This window comes from Lepidochelys kempii, chromosome 8, assembly GCF_965140265.1.
Source record: "Lepidochelys kempii isolate rLepKem1 chromosome 8, rLepKem1.hap2, whole genome shotgun sequence".
Classification (NCBI taxonomy): domain Eukaryota; kingdom Metazoa; phylum Chordata; order Testudines; family Cheloniidae; genus Lepidochelys; species Lepidochelys kempii.
Genome location: NC_133263.1, coordinates 70826897 through 70854651, shown reverse-complemented (window position 1 = coordinate 70854651; position 27755 = coordinate 70826897). Strand labels below are relative to the sequence as shown.

The window sequence follows — 27755 nt, the reverse complement described above, 5'->3', positions numbered from 1 at the left end:
TTGTACCTTCCCCTAGTCCTCCATGCCACCAAACAAAGAATTCCATGTAGGTTTCATTTCCAAAAATGGTATTTTATTGAAACACGCCATTTTACAAAGAAGTAACTGGTCTGTGGTTTGTTTACAGAGTGCTGTCTCAATTAACACCGGCATTTCCTATGGCCAGGTAGGAACACATTCTCTACTGTATTAACCAGGTAGGCCCAAATGTTGCCCTACTGTGGGGAAATTCCTGGGAGGACCTTAGAGAGGGATGTCCTGAAATTATTAGGTAATATTACTAGCCCAAATGATTTCAGCAGATGAATGCTGCAGTTATGGGGCATTACATAGCTCCACCTTGTTAATTTCCTTCTTCCTGGTTAAACTGACCCTGGATTAGTCATTTTTTCTACAAACGGACAGCAGATATTTTCTATTTTGATTACTATTGGAAACAAACAAAATACTTTCACCAGAAAGGTTTTCTCTGGTGGATACTCGGAACAAAAAGCAAAATTTACACATAGGCGTTTCCTCTGATTCTGCCGTATGGGAAGTGTATGTGTGGGTCAGTGTGGTGGGAGGTTCCTGGAAATTGTTTTAAACTTCGAACATTTCTGTTCATATGGAGAATTCCATTACTTCCAGCTGGCTCTGTTCCTACAGTCTTCTATGTTCTCCTGATGTTTCTACCTCTGATCAAGGGAATCAAAGTCTAACTTTCTACTGTCAACGTATGACTTATCTTCCATTTCAAATAATCATTTCACTCTACCTAACATTCCACCTAGATTTATTACTTCAACTATTTGAAACTTTCTTTTCAACATAAATTTGTTGTGTATGAAACTGGCAGAAATAACTAGGTATTGTACTAGAAACAATGGTGACAGTTGGGTTACGATAACTCTTGTGCTCCCATTAATCTGTTGCCTGTGTTATTCATTAATTGCCCCACATAAGAATACTTTTCTTTCAAATGTTTCATGCTTTGGCAATCCAAGATCTTATAGCTATTACTGTCTCCTGTCTGATAGGTACTGAATTAAATTTGGCAAACTCTTTTCTAAGTAAATAATTGGTTTCTGTATTCTTTACAGTCTGTCTCCACAGGCAGTGGTATTCAAAAGGTAAGCACTCATTCTCTGTTGAATTTAAAGGGTCAGATTCTCTGCAGGTGTAATGGGTATAGCGCCTTTAACTTGAATTAAGCTATACTAGTTTACACCAGCTGAGATGTTGGCCCAAAGCTGTTTCCCATATTATCTCTCAGTAACCGAATACTTGGTTTACTAGTTGTTAAATGCATTAGGCTTATGAGTTATATTATGGCAACTTTTGTTGACAGGTTGACTGTACTGTGGATAAAGTACTATAGTTACAAAGCTGTCTATGCTTTTTTTTTTTTTTTAAGACATCATAGGATGGAAGGCACTATAGTTTTTGTTACAAAGGGAACTTTAGGATGAGATTGATCTAAATTCATCCCTGATGTAAAGCCAATGGAATTAGCACCAGGGATTAATTTGGCCCATAATATTGAAACCGAATAGTCTCAGACAAACAATTGGAGTACAAGGATGTTGTACATGGACTGAGTCACTATTGTATGGAAATGATTGATAAACCCATAGTAGGCAAACCCCTACACTCAGATTTGTGACTCGTCAGACCTCTCCATCCAAATCACCATAAGTATGGCCACCTCAATTTCCTATTTATTCTAGCATTAAAAAAATACCATGAGGTTTTTTAAAATTACCTATTTTTAAAATCAAATGACCCAGTTCTCCCTCTCATCAGAATTCCCTTGTATATGCAATAAAGTCACTTCCTGTCACGGTAATTACTCCACTCAAGAATACGGGCTATTTTCCTTTTTTAATTCAGTCAAAACAAACTTTTCGCCAGAAAAACAACATTATGAGCAAAACAACATATTACTATTGAGTTTGCTTTAATTTTCAAAGGATCTCCATATTAAACCTTCCCATAGAACAGGAGTGAATGAAAGGACACAAAACGGAGTGTGCGTCCTCTTTTGGCCTTCCATCCAAAGGACCCGCTTCAGCAAGTCTCCATGTCCGGGTCTATAGATTCGGGTTCGCGGGGCTCATGCTATGACACTAAGAACAGCTATGTAGACCTTGCAACTAGAGCTGTAGTTCAGGTTCTGAAGCCCATCCTCCACCCTAGGCTTCAGATGCCGAGCTCCAGCCCAAGCCTGAACATCTACACACTATTTTTAGCACTGTAGCACAAGCTCCTCCAGCCTGAGTCTGTAGGCCTGGGTTGTGAGACTCACTGCTGGGGGCTGCAACTTGCCCTCCAGTGACTCACTGTTGGCCTTGGGTAAATCACTTAGCTCTTGGTGCTTCAGTTCACCCATCTGTAAAATGGGGATAATAATACTTTTTGTAACATGGTTTCAGATATATAAATACGCTATATTGTGTAAGTGCTAGTCATTATCATTCCATCAAACTTTTAAGTACAGAGAGGTTTCTTTTCATGAAACAATACTGCATTTTAAATAAACCCCCATTATGAGAAAATAACTTGTTTCTGGTTTCATTACAGCCAGTGTCCTATCCCGACAGCAAACCTTATCCTCCTGTGGTAAGCATCCTTTCTCCACAATTCTTAGAGTTATGAATCCAAGTGCTTCTGAATAGCCACATGCTTAGCTCTCAGATAGATACAGCAGTCTGGTTGGTGGGTGGAAGCTTTTGTTGAGCGGGATTATATTACTGATGCAATTATGCATAGAGAAAGAGGCTGACTAAATAACTAAAAGTTACATAGAGAGTTAAGAGATCACTGCAATGATTTGATGTATACAGAAATGAGATTGTCCCAGTCAGGTTACAGGAATGTTGTTATTGACTCACCAGTAGATGATTATGTTCTGTAATTGTATAGTGGTCTGATTCACTGCTGATCCCAGAACTCACTAACCATTATATCTACCTCAGACAAGGCCACTTCATTTTCCTGTTTCTATTGCAACTTTCTTCTGTAAACTTACTTCAGTCTTTAGTTTCCAGCTGTTGTAGTTCTGTTGTACCCATTCACTTTGAAATCTTTCTTTCAGACTAAAATAATTTCTGCCTAAAAATGGATGAAATATTTAGGGCTTGTTTCAGAATGAAATGTGGCAAAATACCCTTTTTTCCATTTGCCTCCAGTAACCTTCTTTAGTACTAAATCCTTCAGATTCCACTATTCTTGGTGTAGTCAGCTGACTGAAAAGCTGAATATCTCTCACAAATGATGGGTGTTAAATGTTTGGGGCTATGGACACCTCACCATGCGTTAGAATCCCACCCCCCATCTCCACACCCACAATATTCTAAGGTACAAAGAGACTCCAACTGACTCCCGGACTTTGGATCAGACTCTTGGATCTGTGTACTCTATAGGAAGACATAGACTACTATCATTTTAGTTGCCACTCAAATGAACAGAACTCTTTCACTAGGGGACAAAAAAAGTCATAGTTTCTACTGTGTACTCAAAACTGAATGGAGAAGTATAAACACTACTTTAATTTTCAAAGAATCGTCATACATGGTAAACCTTTTTATAGCGTAGATGGTGCAATGAAGAGAGACAAAATAGGTTGTGCACTTGCCTTTGGTCTTTCACTTCACCCAGGCAATAGGGTTCTTTTTCTGAAGCAGTAGTCTATTTTAAACAAACCCTTACACAAAATAATCAGATTTCTGGTTTCTTTTACAGCGTGAAACTCTCCCATCGGTAAGCATGTTTTTTTTTCTTCTGTATTTATAATTTCATGCTATTATGAGTGCAAATCCTATGCCTGGTTTCTCCCATATGGAAGGATGTCCATGATCCCTGCAGAACCAGTGGGACTGATCTGTATGGAAGTGGCATAGGATTCTAGGTGGATTGCTGTTAGGAGGTGGAATGGAGCGTCATCTGAAAATTTTCATTACACTAGATAAAATGATCAAAGGACAGATACTACGCATCCATATAATGCCCAGGCAGAGAGAGTGAGGGAACATAAAGGCTCGTCCCCAACCTATCATGGCCCACTTAAAGGCGAGGCAGAGTTCCAGTTTGTTCAAGGGCAGCTCTATCCCTATTCACATTGCAAATGCACAAGGTGGGAAGGGGACAGGGCAGGGAAGAGGCAGCAGCAAGGCTCCATCCCCCCCCTCAAGCACCAACAAGCTGAGCACTGTGGCACTGTCAGCCACAAAGCGCTGTAGTAGCAGATACTCTAAGGCTCTGTCTACACTGTGAGCTAGGGTGTGGTTCCCAGCTCACGTAGACATACTTGTGCTAGCTCTCATCACGTGGCAACACAGGCTAGCTGTGCCAAGAACAACCCCACCTGACCCCTGTGGGGTGCGTACTCAGTATGACTAGCCTGTGCCACTGCTCACCGCTGCCTGCTATGCTTCTGTTTTTAGCACACTAGCTCAATGAGAGCTAGTGTGAGAGTGTCTACATGAGCTTGGAATCACAACCCTAGAATTAGACATACCCTAATTTAAGCTAGGGACCTGCCTGCCCCCTTGCCAGCCTGCTTCCTGAGACCTGCAGAGCATATATCCGCCACATCTGAGGATCTAGCCCAGAATTATATCCAGTTTATTTTTAGTTTCAAAGAATCTCTAGAGTAAACCTTTCCATAGTTTCGTGTGGGGGAAATGGGGAGACAAACTCAAGTTTCACTTGCTCCTTCACTCCCTTAATCAGGGAAGTACAAATCATTCCTTTCCTGAAACTGTATTTCATTTAAACAAGCCCAATTAAATAGCCTCTGGTTTCTTTACAGATCTTGGCCAATTCTGGACACAGAATTATCCATGTACAAGTAAGCACACTTTCCTGATTGTGTTTAGAGTTTTATCCCAACATGCCTCTGAGTGAACTGAATGCTTATTCAGCTCCAGTGGATTAGTTGAATGGGAGCCTTAGTTGAAAATGGACAAACTATGGACAGAGAGCTAGGAGATGTCTAAGATTATCGGACAGTGGTCTCGGCAAGTCAGGGATACTATAAATTAGTGACTCACGACTATGCCATTATTTTCAGTAACAATACAATATGGAAACCTTTGATTCTTTAGTGCTCTCAATATCTACATGACCTTAACCATCTAGGCCTGCTTATCTTCCAAGGCCAGATCATAAGGTGATGTAAACTAGCAAAGCTCCACTGGAGTCCATGAAGGTAGATTGATTTGTACCAGCTGAGGATCTAGCCCTCCGTTTTATTCAGCATTAAAAAGATTTTGCAGGTTACTAGTCACAATTGTAACCTGAAGGTTTACAAGCTCTTTCACATGGTAATAACTAGTTTCTGATTTCTCTACAGAGTTCTTCCTCATATGAGATGAAAGTCCATACTCAAATAAGCATTTTCCCCTCTGTACTTATAATTTTGTCTCAGCATGTCTCTTTGTAACTGAACAATTAATTTAATTAGCAATTAGATTATGTCCATTACTTTTATTGAAGGGTTACATCATACTTTTATATCCTACAAGGAGATAAATGGCTTCTCGATTATACATAATCGTACCCCCAAGGCAAATAGTCACTAGCCCTCTGCTCTTCTTCTTCCCTATTATAATCAGCAAGGCCATGGGCCAGATTCTCAGTTTCAATGAAGTAGCTACACCAGTTTACAGAAGCTGAGAATCTGGCTCAGTGTGTTTATGACTTTCATGGCAAAAAACAGTTATTTTAAAGATATTTTATACACAGTTATGGATTTGCCAGCCCAGTATGGAGTGAGATCCCTCCATGATTTTCCCCCCTAATTTGGTGTGATAAATGGTCACTAGAGTAGAATATTTGGTTTTTGAAATGCTTTTAAACAACATTATGTTGTAAAGTGAAGAAGATATGTCTCATAATTTCACATGATTTTTATTTTAAAGTTGTATACCATAGCTTTTCTTTTTAAAAAAAAACAACCTGTAATTAAACATTTGCATTTTGCATTTGGCCATGGCAAATCTGTATTAAGGCAAATCTGTGTTTGGTGAACAGGATTATTTGGACCCCTTGGAAGTACTATAAAATCAAACAGAACTTATTATATAAAATGGCATTTTCTCTAAGAATATGACAACTGGCACTAGATAGAGTGGTGGAATAACAGGAGGGAAAACTGAACCTCATCTGGTTTTTCATACCACAAGTATAGTATGGTTTCTTTTCTTGAAACAATATACTATTTGAACAGTTCCTCATCAAAAAGAAATTGGCTTCTGGGCTCTTTATAGAGTGGACACTGTTTCTCGGGCAGCAGCAATATTAATGTACCACATTAAGAACTTTGCCATTGACTTGAGCAGGAACAGTAGAATTTTGAAACTGCTTCCCAAATATTTTAGCCATTGTTTAATTCTAGTTTAGGTTTCCCAAAACTTTTTGGATTTATTTCTGATTTTTTTTTCTGAAAAATCATCTGTATGATCCCTAATAGATGTGTGTAAAATGTCAGGGCCCCAAAACATCCTTTATCCATATTTTTGTGTTTGATAAGTAGAGGCAAATCCATATATTCCACTCAATAGAAGACATAGTCCACTTTCTCTTTGGAAACATTACATACATAACCAGAATTATCTTGTTGAAAGACTACGTTCTCTTACTTAGAAAGAACCCCCACATGAAATCTTCCCAGAGATGTTCTTTGTACAAACAGTACACTCTTTTAATAAACCCTGTTTCCAGGTGATTTCTGGTTTCTTGTAAAGAGCTCACAAAAAAGCCAGTCATATGGCAAAGTAAACCTCTCCCACCGCAGTTTTGCTTCAATGTGCTGCTTTCTAACTAAACATGTGCTTACCATTTGATTATGGCTAATAGTCGTGGTTGTTGGAGCCTTGCTTAAATAAATGTGATTAAAAATAGAGAGAGGTGAGTGAGATTCTTTGCAAAAGCTCATCTATCTCGCCAGTTTGGGATTCTCATGTCATGTAGAGCCAATATGGCCAGCACATCACCTTCTAGTGTATGTAGAATGACGTAGTACATTACTTTGCCCCCAGTAAGCCCAACATAGTAGGTGTTGCAGGAAGAGAGGACATGGCCAAAACACTGCTGTACTCTATCAATTGCCAACTATGGAACAGTCCCTTGGGGAGATTCAGGGGTTGTCTACACTAGATCTGACACTACCACCAGTGTGTTAGAATAGACAGTACTCACCCATTTTTACCACAGTTTACTGATGTGGTGATAAAACCACTTGTGCCTGTTCTACAGTAGTGGATCATCTGGGACTAGCAGGAGGGTAGCACATCCCACTGGGAGTAACATATGAAAATTTCTACTGTGGACATGGCTACAGTGGAGTCTTCTCCCTCCTCTAGTCTTTCCCTCTCACATATAGGCAAATAAAAATAGGTGTCTTTTGAGCAAGCAGTAAAAAATTCAACATACAAACCCATTTACAAAGAAATAAATGGTTTCTTCACAAGGTTGTCTTCATCACAGAGCGTCAGTATCTTTGGCCACTTAACCACCTTACAAACAAACAGAGCCTATTTGACTAAAAATATTACATTTCTCAAAATGAAAATTGTCTACGTATTCAGTTTATTTAATATTTGGAGGAACCCCACCCATACTAAACCAATCCATAGTGCAGGGTGGATGAACAAAGGGAGGCAAACATGGAACCTCCTGTGGTCCTTCACTCCATCAAACAATTTATAAGTTCCTTTTCTTGAAACAGTGTTGTATTAAAACAATCTATTTTACAAGGAAATGACTAGGTTTCTGGTTGCTTTACAGGGTGGACAAAGAGTCAATCCTTGTGATAGAGTGAGTATTCTTCCCTTCCCTACTTCCTCCCACCCCCCTCTCACTGTACTTGTGTTTTTACCTAACTTGCCTCTTAGTCCAACTCACAACAAAACATTTATTTACTACTTCCATTAATTGTTCTGTAGCAACTTTTGTTGAAAGGTAGCATTACTATGGCTAAAGCAATAGAGAGATCTAGAGGATGATGGTGGCTACTTAAATGATAAGTACAGGGTCTTCCTTTTTTATGAGGTAATAACAATATCCTGGGTTGAGTAAACTCTGAGGTTGAAAACCAAGGTGTATAGAAAGAAAACAACTCCTTGGCCAGAAGTGGAGTTTACTAGCCATCATATGATTTATTACCAAGTTGAAAGGTTGTTCAATTATAATTCTTTATTACACTGACATTTTTAATTTATTTTTAAAAGTTTCAATTAAATAGAAGAAAAAATACAAATAAACCGGGCTGTAAAACTGCTGAGACAGAAATTGTTTAAAAATTAATTTCCTCCTCCATGTTCATTTTTTTTTCTTCTTATCCAGGTCAGTAAGGCATTTCTCCACAGTATAACTCTAATATGTGTGTTTACATTGCATTGCAAGACTGAATTGGGGCACTCAAAAGACTGGAATTCCCTCACTGTTTAAAAAAGAAAAAATAGAGATGAGAGTAGTTGGCCCATTAGGGAGAAGACTGTTATTCAAATGTTGGATATGTCCCCTGAGGAGTGACTTCAGGGCATGAAGTTTTCTATGTGGAAACCATGTGTACCAAGGGGGAAATTTTCAAAGGAACATGGAATAGTTAGACACACATCTCTTATTGAAAGTCAGTGGTCACCTTACTCTTATTTTTGCCTTTAAAAAATCTGGCCCAAAGTCCTCTTGGCACACAGGTTTCAAATTTTTAGCCAAAGTAAGGCAGCTACAGAAAAGTGGCCTGATTTTCCAGAGACATGAGTGGTAGCTCCTATAGACATGAGTGGTAGCTAGAGATGCTCATCACCTCTGAAAGTCATCAGTTTTACTTAGATGCCTATAATATGGATTTGGAGGCATGTCCTTAGACACACAGATTGGAAAATATTGGCCTTAGTACTTAGGTGCCACACTGTGCTATTTGTACAGGACTTTGTGCAGAGCTAGACCACCATAGGGAGATTTTGAGAATTGTGCAGAAATTTTGCCTCCTAGAGCCCCCAGGGCTACAAGTTACCCAAAATGGGCCTGGAGAGAGGAGTGCAGGTTGGGGCCACACATGCTTCCCCTCTCTACACACCAGCCAGTGTCAAAGCGCTCTGATTGTGACAAAATCCCCCTGGCAATTTCTTTTAGATTGGTATGGCTTGGCAGTGCCCCTCATATAGGCCAATGTATAATTCACTAATTTGGCCCATAATTATCCAGGGTTTATTTTTGGTTTTGTTGGTTTTTTTTAAACTTTCCTAAAACCTCCATTTTAGACCTTTCATTTAGTGTCCAGTGGTGATCAGTAGGGGCAAAATAAGGACTAGGCAACTCTCTGCAGGCTCTCCCCTCACTGAGTAGATAAATACAAATAATTTCTTTTGCTGAGATACAGTTATATTCAAACAACTCTGCTTACATGGAAGTAACTGTTGTTGGGTTTCTTTACAGAGTTCCTCCTCCTACAACATCATTATCTGTAAACTGGTAAGCACAATCTTACACTGTGTTTAAAGATTTGTCCTGATGTGCCTTTTACGGTAACCAGAAATGTACGGCTAGATTCTGGATGGTCCTTACACAGGCATGGGGGAGAGGGAAAGAGTTTTGAAGAATTACCGCAGAAAGAATTACCAGAATTGCAGCCCCTTCACAAAGGGGAACACTGTACCCTGAAGGGGCAGATAGGAAGGGGCATAAGTTGACCATGGCTCTGCCCTCCCCATGGTGGGACATGTGTATGATGATGTACCCCTTTAAAGGGGTGTAGCAGTTTGCACCTCACCACTGCACTGGAGAAATGTGGGAAGCTTTATGAGACAGAATGTGTCTTCACTGCTCCCTATCAATGGTGAAAAGTAAAATAGGGGCTTGTCCAACACTGTTAACTCAAGCAAAACTCTCATCAGGTTAATATTCTGGCAAAACACTTCAGATTCCTCTGTAGTTAAATAACGTGTGTATATACATTTGACTGATTTTCCTAGGAGATGCTATTAGCTCAGATTGACACCTAAAGGATGATCATTGAATGTACACACACCTAGATACATCAATGTTCATTAGAATTTGCCTCTTCTATGTCTCTGTATAGATTCAAAGCAACTCTGGAGGAGATTTGAGTACCATTCAGTAAATGGTGCTCTTTCACCAGATATGACCCTTCCACAGGAGTATACTCTCAACTTTCCATAATGTAGCCTAATGGAACAGAGGCAAAGCTTGTACCCTTCTCTGTATATTCCTTCCACCATCCAGATAAATACAGATGGGTTTCTTTTACTGAGACAGTATGGCATGTAATCAAAGCCTTTTCACAGCAAAATTACTGATTTATTGTTTCTTTACAGAGTCAATCTTCTACCCCACAGATCAGCAAAACCAATGGCCAAGTATGTACTTTTATATCCATTCTATAGGGTTTTTTTGTGTTTTTTTTGTTTTGTTTTGCTTTTAAGCATGGAAAGCTTCTAAGCAGCCAAAATCTTAAAACATAGATTTGGTATATTGGTATCATTGGTGGTGGGAGAGCTGTAAAGAATAAAAAAAAATAATAATTTTTTTTTACAACTACAGCAATCAGATTTGCTTCCTGTGAATATTCTAGCAAAGCATCTGCATTTGTGGAGAGCCAACACAAATGGTCCAAAGTCAAATAAAGAGCCATTGGGTTGACTGCAATTATTTGTGTTATTCTTAAACAAGAGCAGAAGGATGCTGTGTAATTACTGACAATCAACTCTACATTAGTTAGCAGATGTATCCATGCAGTGCATAAATCCCTTTATAGTGATTTGCTTCTCTCAGAATTCAATATATACAGATCAATAACAGCTAGGACCTCCACCGTTTCTGTCTAACATTGTTAATTTAAACTTAACTTAGATATGTATTCAAGTTGCTGAGGTTCATATAATTAATTTAAAAACCAAGGAACCATTTTTCACATCTCTGCTTATTCAGACTGTCCTCTTTTTATTCCTGTCGTTACTCCTAACTTTATGTTTATTATTGAATAATTCTGGAACAGTTTCCACTTCCTCTATTTCTTTTTCTTTCTTCTTTTTGGCCTCTCCCAGTTTTTCCCAAATGAATTTCAGACAAGCACATTTTAAAAAGGAAACACACCTATTTTCATTAGGGTCACTATTGCTTAGGGAAACTGTCATATATTTTCCAACCCTTTTGCAATTCTAGTCCTGTCCTCTGTTATTCAAATGCCAAGAATCATTCATAGTTAGATTCTTTCTTAAATGTTGTACGGATGAGATCATGTGGTTTATCCTTTCACAAAGAAATTATTGGCTTCTTTAGAGAAATCAGTCCTCCTCACAAAGTCAGGTAAACCATATTTATTTTTCTCAATTTTTTACCCTCAATGTTGCTTGCAGTAGTTGAGAGCACTCATAAGAAAACTTACTAGCTCAGACCAGCATCTAAAGGATGGTCATTCCATTGATGGGATCATGGATACCTCATATCTCATTTAAGGCTCAGGTGCACTTAACTACACAGACTCCATATATTCACATGGACTTATTAATACAATTTTAAACGAACAGTGCTCTTCTATCTGAAAATCAAAACTGTCTCTGTGTGCTCAAAACACAACATAACGTCACTTTAGCTTCTGTAGGTCCCATATTAAATCAGTGGAGTGGCATCAAAGATCACTAATACAGTGTTCTCCACCTGTTCCTTTCGTCTCACAAGTAAAAAATACCAACAGACATCCCTTACACTAATAGTACAGTATTCAAATATGCTTTTTTTTTTTTTTTTTTTTTTTTACAATGAAATAAATGGCTTCTGCTTCCTTCACCGGGGCAGTCCACTATTTCACAGGGCAACCAAATATTCTCACAGAGCAGCCAAGTAAGCAATCTTTTCTCCTCTGCTCTTAGTTATCTTCTGAGTAATCAATTGCTTCCCTACTGTTTGGATTATGTCCTCTAGTGTTGGCATAATTTGTTTTTGCAGGGTTAAATTACTTTAGGTTAATAAAGAGAGAGAGAGGGCTGATGGCAGGGGATACAGAATGCAGAAATGCTGTTTGCAATGGGTCCAAACTAGAATTGTCACAATATAGGCAAAGTCACTGCATGTTTCTTCTCTAGGGCCCTGAAATTATGTCAAAATCTGTGGGCCAAGTTCTCTACTGGGTTAAATTGGCACCACTCTATTGAAGTTAATAGTGCTATGACAATTTATATCAGCATAGAATTTGGCCTTATTTGTCTGTATCAAACATGACTTCCTTGGCTTCTTGTTTCTTCCTGCTGAACGGCGTTCAAAGATCCTAGCAGTGCATTTTCACCAGAAGAGCAGGGTGAGCTTTGGAGCAAGTGGTGCAGAGCAGAAGAAAAAAAAAAAGGCTGATCCCATGAATAACCTACCAGGGCATGTGAAGCTGGTCCCTGAAGTGTGTAACTCTGGAGGGGAGTTAACTGAAGAGTGCTCTAAAACTGTTGCAAGCTAACTTCTCCATGTTGGCCCTGCTGGCACACTCTAGATCAGTGGTTCTCAACCTATTTACCATTGTGGGCCGCTTTGCAGCTCTCTGTGTGTTATGTGGTCTGCATCCACATAATATATACATACTATCTACATATATATATATATATATGGTATTGCCCTGAGGATGTCACATGGACTGCAGCTGTGTGCTGATAGGGCCACAAACGGCCCATGGACCATGGGCTGAGAACCACTGCTCTAAAGGGTACCTAGAGCATATTAACATAGTCCTCATTGAAAGGAGACTACATCAATAAGAACCAGGTACATTTTAGTCCCCCAGCAGGGTTTAACATGGGTCAGTAAGATATGAACACTTTAGTGACACACTATAGTCACTGCAGCTTGTGACTTGGGAAGTGAATCCAGTATCCCAAACCCCACTGAAAATCAGTGTTGGCTTCACCTTTGGTTAGACCTTAACTACACATGTGCCAGAGGAGTGGTGGTGGAGAACACCTTGCTACTAAAACGAATTACAAAGACCACAAATCTGTAGCAGGCTTCTGGGGGTGGGGGAGAGTGATAGCTCAATAGTTTAGAGCATTAGCCTCCTAAACCTAGGGTTGTGAGTTCAATCCTTGAGGGGACCATTTAGGGATCTGGGGCAAAAATTGGGGATTGGTCCTGCTTTGAGCAGGGGCTTGGACTAGGTGACCTCCTGAGGTCCCTTCCAACCCTGATATTCTATGATTCTATGACTTAGATTTGCTGTGTTTGCAATTTGTATTTAGTCATGTGTGCACTCTCTCTTGCTCTCTCTAACATACACTCTATATATGTGGACTTGCATGCTTCACTGGGACAGTGTCCCCAATGCCCTCTATACTCTTCTGCAATGGCAGCTTGTGTAACATCTGTTTTCAGTGTATTCACAAATAAGGGCCAGGAGTGGAATTTTCAGTCATCTGAGTGACTTAGGACCCTGACTCACATTTTCAAGACTTATTTAGACACTTAAGAGCCTAAATCTCATTGAAAGTCAATGGGATTTAAGCTCCTAAAGTAACCTGAGTCTCTTTTGAAAATGGGAGTTAGTTTCCTAAGTCACTCAAGTGCTTCTGAAAATTGTAACCCAGGTCCAAACCCCATTGCAGTCAGTCTTTCCATTGACTTCAATGGACATTGGATCAGGCCCTAAACGTATAAGTACCTTCTTCACTTTCATTTTGAAAGGTAAATCTTTTCATAGTGTAGGATGGCAAGATAAAGGGAGGTAAGTTGGAGAACTTACTATCGTCTGGTGCTTCACTCCTTCAGACAGAACCCTGCTTGAAACATTATTTCTACAATGAAAATAAATTGTTGGGATTTTTTTTTCCAGCAGGGTGGATCATCTTCTTTCGGTGTCAGTAAGGGTTGTGGAGAGGTAAGTCCCTTTCCTCTCTATATGTGGAGATTTGTCTCAATTTGCTACTTTGTATTAAAACATTTTGTTATAAATTAGATTGTGCCCATTAACTGAAGTAGGAGCTTTTTGTTTCCATTGTTGTGCCTAAAATTATACAGTGCGGAGAACCAGAGAGACTGACATTGGCTACTGTACTGAAAAGCAATGGCCTCAGTTAGACACTAGTATATAAATAATAGGTACAGTTAATGACCCATCCATTTTGAGAGTAATCATTAACCATATAGTTCATAAGTACCTGAATTCGGATTCTCTACCCTCCTCTAAAATCACAAACAAACACAGCCATGTGTGAGTATGTCTCAATTAAACGTTGCTGCATTTAACACAACTATAATCAGAGATTCTCTCTCAGGCTGACTCCTCAAGAATGAGAGTTGAATTAGTAGTTTCCTGGTCAAAGACCACCCTTCCTTAGAATTCTGTTCCCCCATGTGGACACTTGAAATGACCTCAGGTCCAGTAACTCTGTATTGAATAGTGAGAACATGGCTATGTGAGGAAAAAAAGGGAGTCAAATATGAGGTCAAAGTAGTGATAGCGAAACTAGGTAAAAGAATATAGTGGAGTTAATCATGAAAAAGAGAGGTTGAGACTAGAAGCTTCAGGAGGAAAGATAAGTTGTTTTGCAAGGAAATGAATGGTTTGGGTGTCTTTTTACACAGGGTACTTCATACGACAGCAATCCCTGCCACCAGGTGAGTAACCTTTCTCCATGGATTTTAAGGTTTGCCTTCAACTGGTTCTTAGTAATGGAATGTGTTGTTGTAAATGTAATTTCTTGTTCTCAAATGGTGGAACAATGCTGCAAACAATTTCTCTGAAAAGTGTGTACAAACCTCATTAGAGAATTTGACTTTGCCGCTAAACTGTCTAGGTGATTTTGGGCAAAATTTGAAGAACACCTAACTTACTTGGAAGTTTCTTTTTAACTTAATTAAATTGTCAGATCCAGATCATCCACCTCTCCCACCTGTAGGAGGAGGTGTGGGGAAGGACGTAGGGGGGGGGGATCCTTTCACAGCGATCCCACTCCCCAACTCCAACGTTGCCCCTTTGAGGCAGTGAGGTTTGGCCCCTCTGTTGGACCCAAACCCAAAAACTTAGCTGTGTTTCTGGCTCCCTGTCAGTGTGACTACACTGAAGCCATACCCAACAGTATTTTTGAAACTCATTTTAAGCACAAGAAGAGAGGGACCCTCACTGTGCTGGGTGCTGATGAAGCAGTTCCTCAGCACCAGAGAGCTGAAAGACAAGTGACCAGAGAATAGAACATTAGCAAAGACAGAGAATTCCAGGGCCCTGTATTGGGAGGGGGTTGTGTCCCCTACTGGGGAGAGCACTAGCTCACAATTCCCCTTGTGGCTCATGTCTGTGATCAGCATTAGGGGAATCCAGGCTCTCTCGGTCCACCAGGTTCCAACCCGGGGCCCTGGGACTGTTAGTTCAGGCGTGCAGCCGGGGAAAGAGTATCACCAACCCTGTTCCCTGGATCACTTTCTACCATATTCAGTCTCACTGGAGGCCCAATGTGGGCCAACTGTCAATTCACAACATGCTCTCAACTGAAAGGGGTCCAGGAGCTCAACTCCTTCACCCGTGGGCAGATGTTCTGCTTTCTCTCTGGAGCTGGCCTGCAGCTCCCTATTGAGGTTTGTTCCAGGCAGCATGGGACTTCTGCTGTCCCCCGAGAGGAACTACCTGTGCAGGTCTACTCCCTTGCACTGACCACCCCGACTGACCTGTGTTGCAACCTTTTAAGCTCCACTTACTGCATGGAAATTTATTCCAGCATGCCTCTTGGTACTGGAAAACTTCACTGTAATTTGCATTGTATCCATTAGCTGTTGTGTGGGAATTTTTGTTGAAGGATGAAGTTGTACAGAAAATTAGAGGTTGAATTACATTATTTGCGACTAGAGAGACAAGGTGGATGATGTAATATCTTTTACTGGACCAACTTCTGTTGGTGGAAGAAACTTTTGAGCTTCACAGAGCTCTTCTTCAGAAAAGGTAAATGTTGTGTATTTGGTTGTTGTGGTAATAGAACCGTGTTGTTGCTATGACAACTGAGTTAGATTATTAGGGGATAGCGCAGCCAGTTTTTGGCTGGCTTTGATTAGTTCAAATGTGTGGCAATAAATGGCAGCATTTAAGGTTTACAGCTCTGCCTCAAGTGATTTCTTCCTAAAACTGCTGCCCCCAAGGATACAACAAAGTGGTGATGAGGATGGGATTCCTGTGCTGCCCCAGCAACAAAAGGAAGTAGAAGTCAAGGTGCAAAAAAACAACAACAAAACCTTTTTGCTGTTGGAAGGGGGTGAGAACTGGCTTGTTTGCACTGACTGTGCAATCTGAAACTAAAACCATGGCTACACTTACAGGGCCGCTGGAACCTTTTGAGGACACTATAGTGCAATGGCACATATGTACTGAGCTTTTTGAGCTTTTTGTTATTGCAAATGACATTACAGAAGAGAAGAAGGTACCAATATTCTTAAATGTTGTAGGGGCTAAGACCTACTCCCTGCTACGCAGCTTACTACACCCTGTTAAGCCTGATTCCAAATCTTACAATGACACTGTGGAAATCCTGGGCTCCCATTTTTATCCAAAACCATTGGTAACTGCTGAAAGATATAGGTTCCACAAAAGAGACCAAAAAGAAGACGAAACAGTTGTACAATTTGTAGCAACTTTGAAAAGGCTTGCGGAACACTGTGAATTTAAGGAGATGTTAAATGATGCCCTACGTGACAGGTTAGTGTGTGGCCTGCACAGTGAAGCTATATGGAAGCGCCTATTGACAGAGGCTCAGCTTACCTTACAGAAAGCTGTTGATATTGCAGTCTCCATGGAACTGACTACAAAGGAGGCACAATACATGGGTGCATCCCCTAGGGTGCATAAGGTGTCACAAGAACCTACCCACAAAACTATGGAGAGTCAGGAATGTAACTGCTGTGATAAGCTGGGTCACCATGCATCAGAATGCTGGTGTAAGGACCTGGTGTGTTGACACTGTGGAAAAAAGGGACACACTGAGTGTGCCTGTAAACAAAAGAAAAAGAGGCCTGTGGTCTGGCCGACCAAAAGGGGAACCTGCATACCCTAGAGCAGACCCAGGACGACCAAGGAGACACCTCTTCACAAGAAGTGCCACTGCACATTTTGTCTTCGGCAGTGGGCTCACAGGAATACTGGGTAACCCCGTTGTTGGACGGCAAACCTATACGCATGGAACTGGACACCGGTGCAGCCATCTCGCTGGTCTCCGAGACTGTGTATAAAGAAAAGCTACAGCATCTTTCGCTTAAGGCAACAAAAACTGTTCTGAAGACGTATATGGGAGAAGCCATGCCTATGTTGGGCACTATAGATGTTAAGGTGGAGCTCAGTGGACAGGCTGCTAAATTGCCACTGTTTGTGGTGAGAGGTAATTACCCAGCATTAATGGGTAGGTCTTGGCTTAGGAAGATTCAGCTGAACTGGCAGAAGTGCACTGAATGACTAAAGAAGAAACTGGTCTGACTGCTGTACTAAGGAAATATGCTGCTGTTTTTGGAGAGGATCTGGGAAATATGAAGAGAATCACTGTGACATTGAACATTAAACCTGACAGTCAACCAAAATATCTGAAAGCCAGAACTGTGCCATATGCATCAGGCCGAAAGTTGAAGCAGACCTGGAGTGCCTGGTCACAAATGGAGTCCTTATACCAGTTACCCTTAGCCCAGGGGCAACTCATATCATTCCAAACAGTGAAGAAAGATGGCTCCCTCTGGATTTGTGGTGATTTTAAAGTCACTGTCAACCCGGTGTTGTGTGCAGAGCAATACCTGCTTCCCTGCATCGATGACGTCTTCGCGGGCCTGGCTGGGGGACAAAAGTTCAGTAAGATTGATCTGAGTCAAGCATATTTACAGATGCATGTCGATGAAAAGTCCCAAGAGCTGTTGACTATTGTGACGCATAAAAGGCTTTATCGATACTGTCACCTACCCTTCGGAATAATGTCTGCTCCCGCCCTGTTCCAGAGGGCTATGGACCAGATCTTGTGTGGCTTGCCAGGAGTCCAGTGCTATCTGGATGACATCTTGGTCACTGCATAAAATGAGGAGGATAACCTAAAGAATTTTAGAGGCTACCCTACAAAGACTGGAAGAGTATGGCCTACGAGTCTGCAAAGACAAGTGTAAATTCTTCCAGCCCTCTGTTAAATATTTTGAGAGACATCATTGATACTATGGATCTTTGTAAAGCCCCTGCAAAAGTTAAGGCTATTGTTGAGGCTCCCCCTCCTCGAAATGTTAGCCAGCTTTGCTTGTTTTTAGGACTATTGAACTATTATTGAAAGTTCATTTCACAGTTAGCCACACTGCTAAAACCACTTCACGAACTCCTTGGGCAGAACAAGGCCTGGAAGTCGACTGAAGCCTGTGATGTTGCATTTAACAAAGCTAAGAGTGCACTGCTAAATTCTGAAGTTCTGACGCATTTTGATCCATCCTTACCCCTAAAATTGGCCTGCAATGCCACCCCTTATGGAGTGGGAGAGGTCGTGTCACACATTTATGCCTTCGGGAGAAGAGAGACCTATTGCTTTTACTTCACACACTCTAAGCAAAGCTGAAACTAACTATGCCCAAACCGAACGTGAGGCATTGGGAACTGTTTTCGGAATTCGGAAGTTTCATCAGTACCTGTTTAGGCAGAAGTTTACTCTTTTCACAGACCATCGACCTCTGACTTCAATTTTTGGACCTCACACAGGCATTTCCCCATTAGCTGCTAGTCGTATGCAATGTTGGGCATTGTTGCTTTCAGCGCACACGTATGAAATCAAATATCGGAAATCCACTCTGCACGGCAATGCGGATGGTCTCTCAAGGTTGCCTTTGCCAGTCAAACATCAAGATATTGCCCAGAAAGAAATCTTTTACTTTGAACAGGTAGAGAATACACCCATCACCGCTACTTAAGTAAAGAAGGCAACTCGCGTTGACCCAGTATTGTCCCAAGTTATGGACCTGGTGATGCGTGGAACATCTCGATGAACCTCTCCAGTCTCACCTGACCTAGTTACCTACATATCCAGGAGGAGAGAGTTATCGATCCAATCTGGTTGTTTGTTGTGCGGGAGACATGTCATTATCCCACCACCACTGAGATCACAGATGTTAGAACAGCTACATTCCGGTCACTGTGGAATAGTGCGCATGAAGGAAATTGCACAAAACTATTTTTAGTGGCCTGGATTGGACAGTGCTATAGAAGAGAGGGCAAGAGCTTGTATGTCATGTCAGGATGTGAGGAATGGGACACCCATGGGACTGGCCTGAAAACCCATGGCAACGTATTCACGTTGACTTCGCTGGCCCCTTTGAGGGAAGCATGTTCTTGGTGGTGGTAGATGCCCATTCTAAATGGCCAGAAGTCTCTATATTGCAGTCCACTACTGCAGAGAGTACTATCCAAAAACTACAGAGACTCTTTAGTCGTTTTGGTCTGCCAGAACAACTTGTGAGTGACAACAGACCGCAGTTGGTCTCTCAAGAGTTTCAAAATTTTATGAAGGCAAATGGGATACACCACATCACTTCAGCACCATATCATCCATCCACCAATGGATTAGCTCAAAGTTTTGTGCAGACAATGAAACAAGCTTTGAAATCGGCAAGGGGACAATTATCCATTCAAAAGCGTCTGGACAACTTTTTACTATCCTACAGAAACACACCTCATGCTACGACCCAGGCATCCCCGGCCTTTCTAATGATGGGACAACAGCTGCGCACTTGCTTTGATCTGCTGCAACCTTCTGAACCCCGACAAATTGTGCAACGTCAGCAGCAAGATCAAGTCATCAGGTGTGCACCCAGAGCAAAAGACTGAACCTTTAGCCCAGGACAGCCAGTTTTGGCTCGGAATTATACTTCTGGAGCTAAATGGATCCCTGCCACGGTCATCGCTCAAACAGGACCTCTTTCCTACACAGTCTGGACCGGAAAGGATCTCACCTGGCAGTGACATGCAGATCAGCTGTTGCCCGGTCATACCAGTCCTCAAGACACATCTTCAGTTGAGTTGCCTGACTTCATCGCTTCTGGCGAGAAACCTGTTCCTGACTGTCCCCTTCCATTACTGCCGGCGGCTGAGATACCCCCACTGGCCGGAATGAGCTGATACCACATCCTCACCCATTCACACTACGAACCCTGAGCCCATTGTCAGGCCTGCGCCCAAGACAGACACTTTCAGATGCAACAACACCAGAAGTCTGCCGTAATCCACCTAGAGACAGAAGGCCTCCTCAATGGCTGGATCTTTAGCTAGTGCGAACCCACAGTTACGGAGCAAAATAATCCCTGGGGTTTAGCGGGGAATGGAAGCAGTCTACCCTCCTTCTCTAGTTTAGTGTTTGTTTTATTTAGGGGATGTTCTTTTTACGGGGGGAGGAATATGTTGTGTATTTGGTTGTTGTGGTAATAGAACCTTCTTGTTGCTATAGCAACTGAGTTAGATTATTTGGGGATAGCCCAGCCAGTTTTGGCTGGTTTTGGTTAGTTCAGTGTGTGGCAATAAATGGCTGCTTTTCAGGTTTACAGCTCTCTGTGTCTCAAGTGATTTCTTCCTAAAACTGCTGCCCCCAAGGATACAACAGTAAACATTGTCACAGATAGATACAAGGTGGAAAAGACTGTTAAGCATAAGAGGTTAACATATGTTGCAGGAGATCACATAAAATGAAGTGGGCAGTTAACATCTCTGCAGTCCTAGAACACAGGAGAGTTAGTAGGTTACAAATTGTTGTAATGAGCTATAAAATTAGTGTCTCTGCCAGTAACCAAACTATAACATAAGAACATAAAATCCTGAGCTCAATGAAGTCAGTGGCAAAACTTCCATTGACCTCAGTGGGGCCAGGATTTCACCCATCCTTGGTTATACATTTTGTATTTCCCTATAGTTAGAAAAGTCATCTTGCTGACTGACCCAGGTATGCGCCATTGTCAGTTTTGGCATTCCAAGGAGATATTACTATTGTCGATCAGAGTTCCTCCTCAAGGATGAATGTTGACCATCTTGGAACCTTCAGTTCAGACCATTCATTAATATTACCCTCCTTGAAGCTTCCATGTTCACGTGTGACAAACTCGTGGCCATTCACTGTATTAATGCAATAGAAGGACATGGAGTGCTCCATTCTCCATGCCATCCACTTAAACAGAATTTTTACTGAAAAGTGATAGTTTCTGTGGAGACTGTTCAAAATTGGGCATATGAGGGCAGTGTGGAGCATTTAAAAAATACAAAGCATTTATTGCTCCACAGTATTTACCTTTTTACTATTTTCAGTTTATATTTAAGTCACATAATCATCAAGTCTGCAGTGTTCACCATTCCCTAATCCTTTCTTCCCCTAAATAAATATCAATAGGGTTCTTTTCCTTAACAAAATCATAGTGAACCAATTTACTAAGAAATAATTGATTTTTAGTTTACTTTAAAGGCTGGATCATTGTCCTCTCAGAGCTATGGCAGTAGCCAGGGACATAGCTCTTCATTTTGCTTGTTAAGGTCTTATTTTACTCCTTATCACAAACCTTAGTTTTTAGGGACTCTTTATGCTACCAAAGCTTTCTATTTGTGTGACCTTAACTTCCAAGCTACAGGCCCCAAGATCTAGTCCATTGTCTTTAAGCAACCCATGTTATGAGGAAATAACTGATTTCAGATGTCTTTACAGGGCTCACAAAGTAATTCAGGCAGCAGTAGCAGTGCTTGTGGTCAGGTGAGTACTTTTTTCTCCAGTGTGTCTAAGTTTTTGTCCCAACTTTCCTCTGAGTAAATGAGCACTAATTTACTTGTCATTCTATATACGCTCACCTAATTTTCACCTTTCATTCAGCTGTGAAGACTACGAGCCAGGGTCACTTCTGTTTCTAGACACTGCTTTTTTCCTTAGGCACTAGCACAGTGCGGCAGTGTTTTCACTGAAAACACCAAAGGGAAAAATGTCTCTAAATCCCCCCCAAAAACTAACAACATTTGAATTGATATTGGAATTTCTAAACTATTATATGTGTGACAACACTTATAGTATATGATCTTGACTGTTTATTTAACTATGGTCAAATGAAACCCTACGGGGCCATTAGTGTGGTGAATGGGGTTTTTTTTACCGTTCATTTGATCGTTTACATAAAGACTGAAGCTATTTGAAATTATATTGATCTGTATTGACCCCTTCAACCAGCTTTCAATGCTGCTGCACAGTTGTTCAAAATACATAATACTTTTTAGCACCATACAATAATTCAATTTTTAGTTATCATATAGTACTCAAACCTATGTACTCTGACTGAATATTTCCCTAAGAACTCACACTCCGTATGCACACAGCACATGGGCATATCAAACTCTTGTGTCACCCAGAGTTAGCATTCATTTAAATCTACATATATTCCATTTTTTAAAAAAATAGTTCTCCTATGGCTGCATTTACCCCATCAGGGCTCTGCTCTTGGGCTTTCACCTAGTGGAAGCCAGGGTAAATCTGGGCAGAATCTGTCCCAGGGAATTTTACCTTTGTGTAGGTGAATGGACTATCTTGTTACTTCTACAAGACAATAACTATCTTCTGGTTTTTTCACAGAGTTCATCCAGCTGTGCAGGCAGCAAGACTATCGTTGCCCGGGTAAGCACACTTTCTTCATCGTATTTAGGGGATTTTCTCTAGTATGCCTCTAAGAAAATGAACAATTGGTTTATTTACTTGAAGAGTAATTTTACTGTAAAGAGAGTTAGTTTTCGGAGAAGGCCTGATTTTGTAAGGTCCTGCTGCGGGGTTCAGGACACCCTTAGTTTCCATTCATCTTGCAGAATTGGGATATACTGAAATTAGTGGACATTAAACTGGAATAGAATTATTTCATCCAAACAGTGCTCAGGAACGCTGTACAGTTGTTGCACTCAACAAACATGGGAGGTGTGGACCTGAGAATTATGTACAAATAAGCCTTTGTATTATAATTATGTATTATACCATTTAATTTATAGGCCAAAAGGTCTTTGGATATCAGAACAAATAAAAATATAGCCCAAAATGAGGCATTGTGCCTGAATGTACATGTCAAAATTTTCATGGGTTACTAGCTCATTTCGTTGTCTTTTTACAGGATACAGCTCATGCTCTAAGCAGAAGCAGTTACAATGGACAGGTAAAGCAATACCGGTCATTTTTTCCTAGAATTTTGTCTCAGAGTAAAGCTGTTGTAATGCTAGCAGTTTTGAGGGTAGACATACGCTAAAGCTAGGTCTATAGTACCACATATGCTGGCAAAACGTACGTTGTTCAGAGTTGTGACTATTCCACCCCCTAGCTGTCACCTAAACTAGTGGCTAGAGAAAGAGTACAAGGTCACTGGACCATATTCACCTGTTTCCATAAGATGTCTCCTGACAAATAGTAGTTTTTCAGGATAAAAGACCCAAGGTGATGTACACCAAGAGAGTAGTATTCAGAGTCTCTTTTATGTGATGAACCCTCAGAACAGAATACATATTGTTAATGACACAAAGAGCTCAGAGGCAGATCCATCCAGTGGAGACAGAGCACTTCCTGCTACAAGTGCATGCTAGATAGACTGTTGTGTGTGCATATGCGTGGAGAACCCAATATGCACTATTGGCAAACAAGAGTGCAAATCTGGCCGCTAAACCAGTATAGAACTACATTGTGGGGGAAATCTTCTTGTAAAATGATGGTGGTATAATTGTTCTCACAGAGAAATTACTCATTTTTGTTTTCTTTACAGAACGAATCCTCTAGCACAAACAGCATTAGTGCCAATGTCGAGATAATGACACATTCTCTACTGAATTTAAAGTCTCCCCCCAAAGAGCTTCCTAGTGAATGAACATTCAAGTTTCAGAAATTACCTCCACTTGTGTTGTACAGTGAACATGGTTACACAGGGACTGAAGTTATTTGATGATGAACTGATTTGGAATGTCACTTTCTGATCAGATCTAAACTCCTATAGGAGTTATCTCATCTTCCTTAGAATCCCCATCCTTCATACTTCCACAGCTGTTAAAAGCCTGTCTGATCATTATACTTACTCCATCGCAGGACATGAGCTGTCTTTCATTTTGGCTACTGTTCAAAGAGAACTTTTAACAGAAAAACAATCATTCAAAATCATTCAATCATCCTGTACAATCAGGAAAGTACAAATAAAGTAAATATCTGTTCCTCAAACTGGACTATAGTTAAAGACGATCTTTTACACTAAAATAACTGGTTTGTACCTCTTTACAGGGATTACCTTCAGGAGGAAACTAGTCTGGTGGAGACGTAAGTCCTGTTTTCCCCATAGTATTTACCACTTTCTTCCAGGAAAGTGAAAATAATAGATATCATTTGGATATCAGTTCTGCTGTGAGAAATATGTTCAAGAATTACTTTACTCTGAGTAAAAAAATACATAAGAATACTGGATGTTACTACTCTGCAGTGGAGTAGCAACACAAATGCTGCACATCACAATGGGGAGCCATTACAGTAAATCAACACATGTGTAGCATAATGTAGTTCTCTCTCTCTCGCTCAAACTAGTCATGCATAATCACCCGAGGGTTTCCCATATGATGCAGGCACACTCCAGGTCTGCATGCTCAGTCTGTAGGCACCATCTTTTCATGTAATAATAGAGTTGTAATTAGAACTTTATATTCCTGGTATCAGTCTAAGTACCTAAAGTACAAAGACTGCAGCACATTCATGAGAAGATACTCCGAGGCATGGTTGTTGTTTGAACGGCACCTATAGTTGTGGCATGGGATATTTTATTGAAAACTTCCTTCAGTTTCAAACCATAATGATACTATAGTAATCCCATATAAGGAATCACATCTGACAGAAAATTCAGAGTGATTCAACAGCTTCCTTTCTCATTAACCAGAATGAAATAGCTTGGTCTCCTTGCAGAAAAAAAAAAATAGTGGCTGCTGTTTTGAAATACTTGGGTTTTTAATCTTACTGTAGCCAGACTTTTGTGCAGTGTATTAAGACCACGTAGCTCACAGTAGTTGGCTCATGTAATGGTGGAATTCACACCAGTGCAGAGGGCCAGCACAAATAAATTTTAGGTTGCTTTTCCTCACAGACCTACAATCACAGAAGGTTTTTTTAAACACATTATACTTTGTTTACACTTTTGTCTGCTAGACTGAAACAGTTACGAAATTTCTGTTCTTCATGTAGGTACTTACAGATTATGATCAAGTCATCCCTTAACCTTATCTTCTTTTGATATCTGTTTAGTTTGAGCACCTCGAATCTTTTACTGTAAGCCATGTTTTCTAATCTTTTTAACCAGTCTCATGCCTCTTCTCTGAACCCTCTCAAAGGTTTTCAACATCCTTCTTGAATTGTGGACACCAGGCCTGTGTGTAATGTAAGGTAGCTGAATGAAAGGAAACAAAATAAATGTTCTTTCATTCCATTTAGCAAGGATTTTTAGATAAAGTCAGTGAGCCTGATTCACTGCTCCATTTTATGTCCATGCAACTTTGTCTTTGTGAGATTACAGCAGTTTCAAACCACTTTCTCAGAATAGTCAAACCCTCATACCATAATTTAAAAACCATTTTACATGTGGGAGGAAATAACTGTTTCCATTTTTTTATTAAACAGGGCTCACATTCCTCAGAAGGTGGTTACAGAGTAAGCACTCTTCCCTTATAGCTTTTACTGTTTTCTTCTAATATGCAGCTTACATTGAAAATATTGATATAATTTTGATTAGGGCTGTTTGTGATATGAGGGATCTATCAGAGTTCCTTTAGTCAATACAAATATCTGAGAATATTGAACGTTATAGTGAAGTATAATAGGCTCATCAAATTTGAGTAGAAGTATACAAAATACTGAATTTCCACTGTATTGCTTCGATTCAGCCTACCACTTAGAAACTGAATGCGTGGTTATTTTTTAGATTTGGTCTAATAATTGGAATATTTCATTATTCAGAATCCTCTGCCTTTAAAGGACCAGTATTTCCTTTTCAGTGCCAGGTAACTGAACACAGCACCCCATTGAAACCCAGCATAAATGAACACAACTCTACAGGAATCTCTGGCCTGCACCTCCTTAAACCAAGTCTGAATTTGGTGCACGGATTCTGAGTTCTGCAGACAAACCAAAAAGGCTAACTGTCACACATACTCCTCCCGTACAGTTGTTGTTGTTTTTTTTACCCCACCACATAAAGTTATTTATGTAATATACTGGCTAGCCAGTACTTCTACCCAAACCACACAGTCAACATTTATTAATGCGAACAGATAAGTAGTGCAGTTCTCTGGAATTTACCATGCTTTGAGAATCACAATGAATAAAATTGTTCTTTGCTTCGGATTTATCAAATTGTTCCTCATTGCCTGGCTGTTTCTGAGAATGAGTAACATGTATTTCTGTTCTTTGTAGAGCTCTGCTGGGACACAGTCCAGCCCTGGCCTTTTGCTGCTATTCAGTGTTTTGAGTGCCTTTGCCATCTCTTCTTCAGTTGTGCCCAAGTGAACATCTGAAGACGTGACTGGAGACCACAAAGCGTATTCTGTAATAACAGATTAATTTTCTGTACAAAATTCTAGTCAACGTTGAATATATAATTTGCTGGTTTGTTGTAATGTCATTATGTATGGTTAATATGCCACGCTTTTGATTAGTTCTATCTTTTTTAGTTTACAGTATATGCTGGTTTATTTTTCAGTATTTTAGGCATCATTTGAAAAGGAGATATTGTGTCCTAACTATATTAATTTTTATTTCTAACTGATGTGATGAATACTTGATTTGAATCTGATCTAATTGTGAATCCAGCCACTCAGATATCTGGAACCACATGGCTATTAACCTGGGGGTGGGGGGAATTGCAGATTGTCATGTGTGAAAGCTGAAGGCTCTCACTCGTCATTACATAAAGCCAATCCTGTAATTTGTATAAAAAGGCCTCAGTGGAACAGAAAAGCAATGTTGGACCATTACTCTTAATCTATTATCGTAATTAAACTAGAACTAAGTGTAAATCTTGCAATGCACAAATTTCTTATTGCAGTGAAACTTTTGGATATTCACCTGTTCCATAAAAGGCCATTGAAGGGAGACCTTCTGATACTTAAAATAGAACACCGTGTGTCTAGACCAGTGGTTTTTAACCTTTTTTCATTTGCAGACCTCTAAAGAAGATTTCAAACTGGAGGTGTAGACCCTTTGGAAATCTTAGACATAGTCTGTGGACCACAGTTTGAAAACCACAGATCTGGACACACTCCACCTAATGCCTTAGTAGGGAGTGTAGCCCGGAAGAAGCTATGGAAGGCTAATAACCTTGGAACTGGTGAAAACCCACCCACTCTGGGAATGTTTGAGAATTACTCTGGCTACTGAAACTGCTAGTATCTCTGTATCAGCTCTCTTTCAGCAAGTATTTTGCCTAAACTACAAGACCTGATTTATTGTCAAATTTAATCTCAAGAATGATATTGAGATCCATAAAATAGTATTGATGTGCAGCAGACATAGTCTGAGAGAAACATCATCTTTGACTGGCAAGGATTTCAAGAAAACAAAGTTTTACATATAGCATCTTTTAGCAGTGTTTTCCCTTGGAGCTCTGTTCAGAAGTGTTGCCTTTGAAAGGCTGGATATGGAATCTGGGAAGATGCAGATTACACCCAGAAAATGCAAATGCTAGTAGTTTTAAAATGTAACCTGTTAACATACTCACTTCCAAGCAATAAATTCCTAGCAGCAGGTAAATGGTGTTTAATAAATTACATCTTT

The 27755-nt window shown here is 40.3% G+C and overlaps 1 protein-coding gene across 1 annotated transcript in view; it reads left to right on the top strand.

The window, feature by feature from the left end:
* Positions 1–27755, top strand: part of LOC140916039 (uncharacterized) — an 89843-nt gene extending 62088 nt beyond the window's left edge. The window contains exons 13-29 of the mRNA XM_073356936.1: positions 128–166; positions 1083–1112; positions 2563–2601; positions 3724–3741; positions 4793–4831; positions 7771–7800; positions 9424–9459; positions 10323–10364; positions 13814–13858; positions 14566–14598; positions 21651–21695; positions 22560–22601; positions 23083–23124; positions 23722–23763; positions 24228–24263; positions 25605–25634; positions 26397–27755. Of these exons, the coding sequence (XP_073213037.1) occupies positions 128–166; positions 1083–1112; positions 2563–2601; positions 3724–3741; positions 4793–4831; positions 7771–7800; positions 9424–9459; positions 10323–10364; positions 13814–13858; positions 14566–14598; positions 21651–21695; positions 22560–22601; positions 23083–23124; positions 23722–23763; positions 24228–24251 (546 nt within the window). The 3' untranslated portion in view covers positions 24252–24263; positions 25605–25634; positions 26397–27755. The remainder of the gene's footprint in view (positions 1–127; positions 167–1082; positions 1113–2562; positions 2602–3723; positions 3742–4792; positions 4832–7770; positions 7801–9423; positions 9460–10322; positions 10365–13813; positions 13859–14565; positions 14599–21650; positions 21696–22559; positions 22602–23082; positions 23125–23721; positions 23764–24227; positions 24264–25604; positions 25635–26396) is intronic.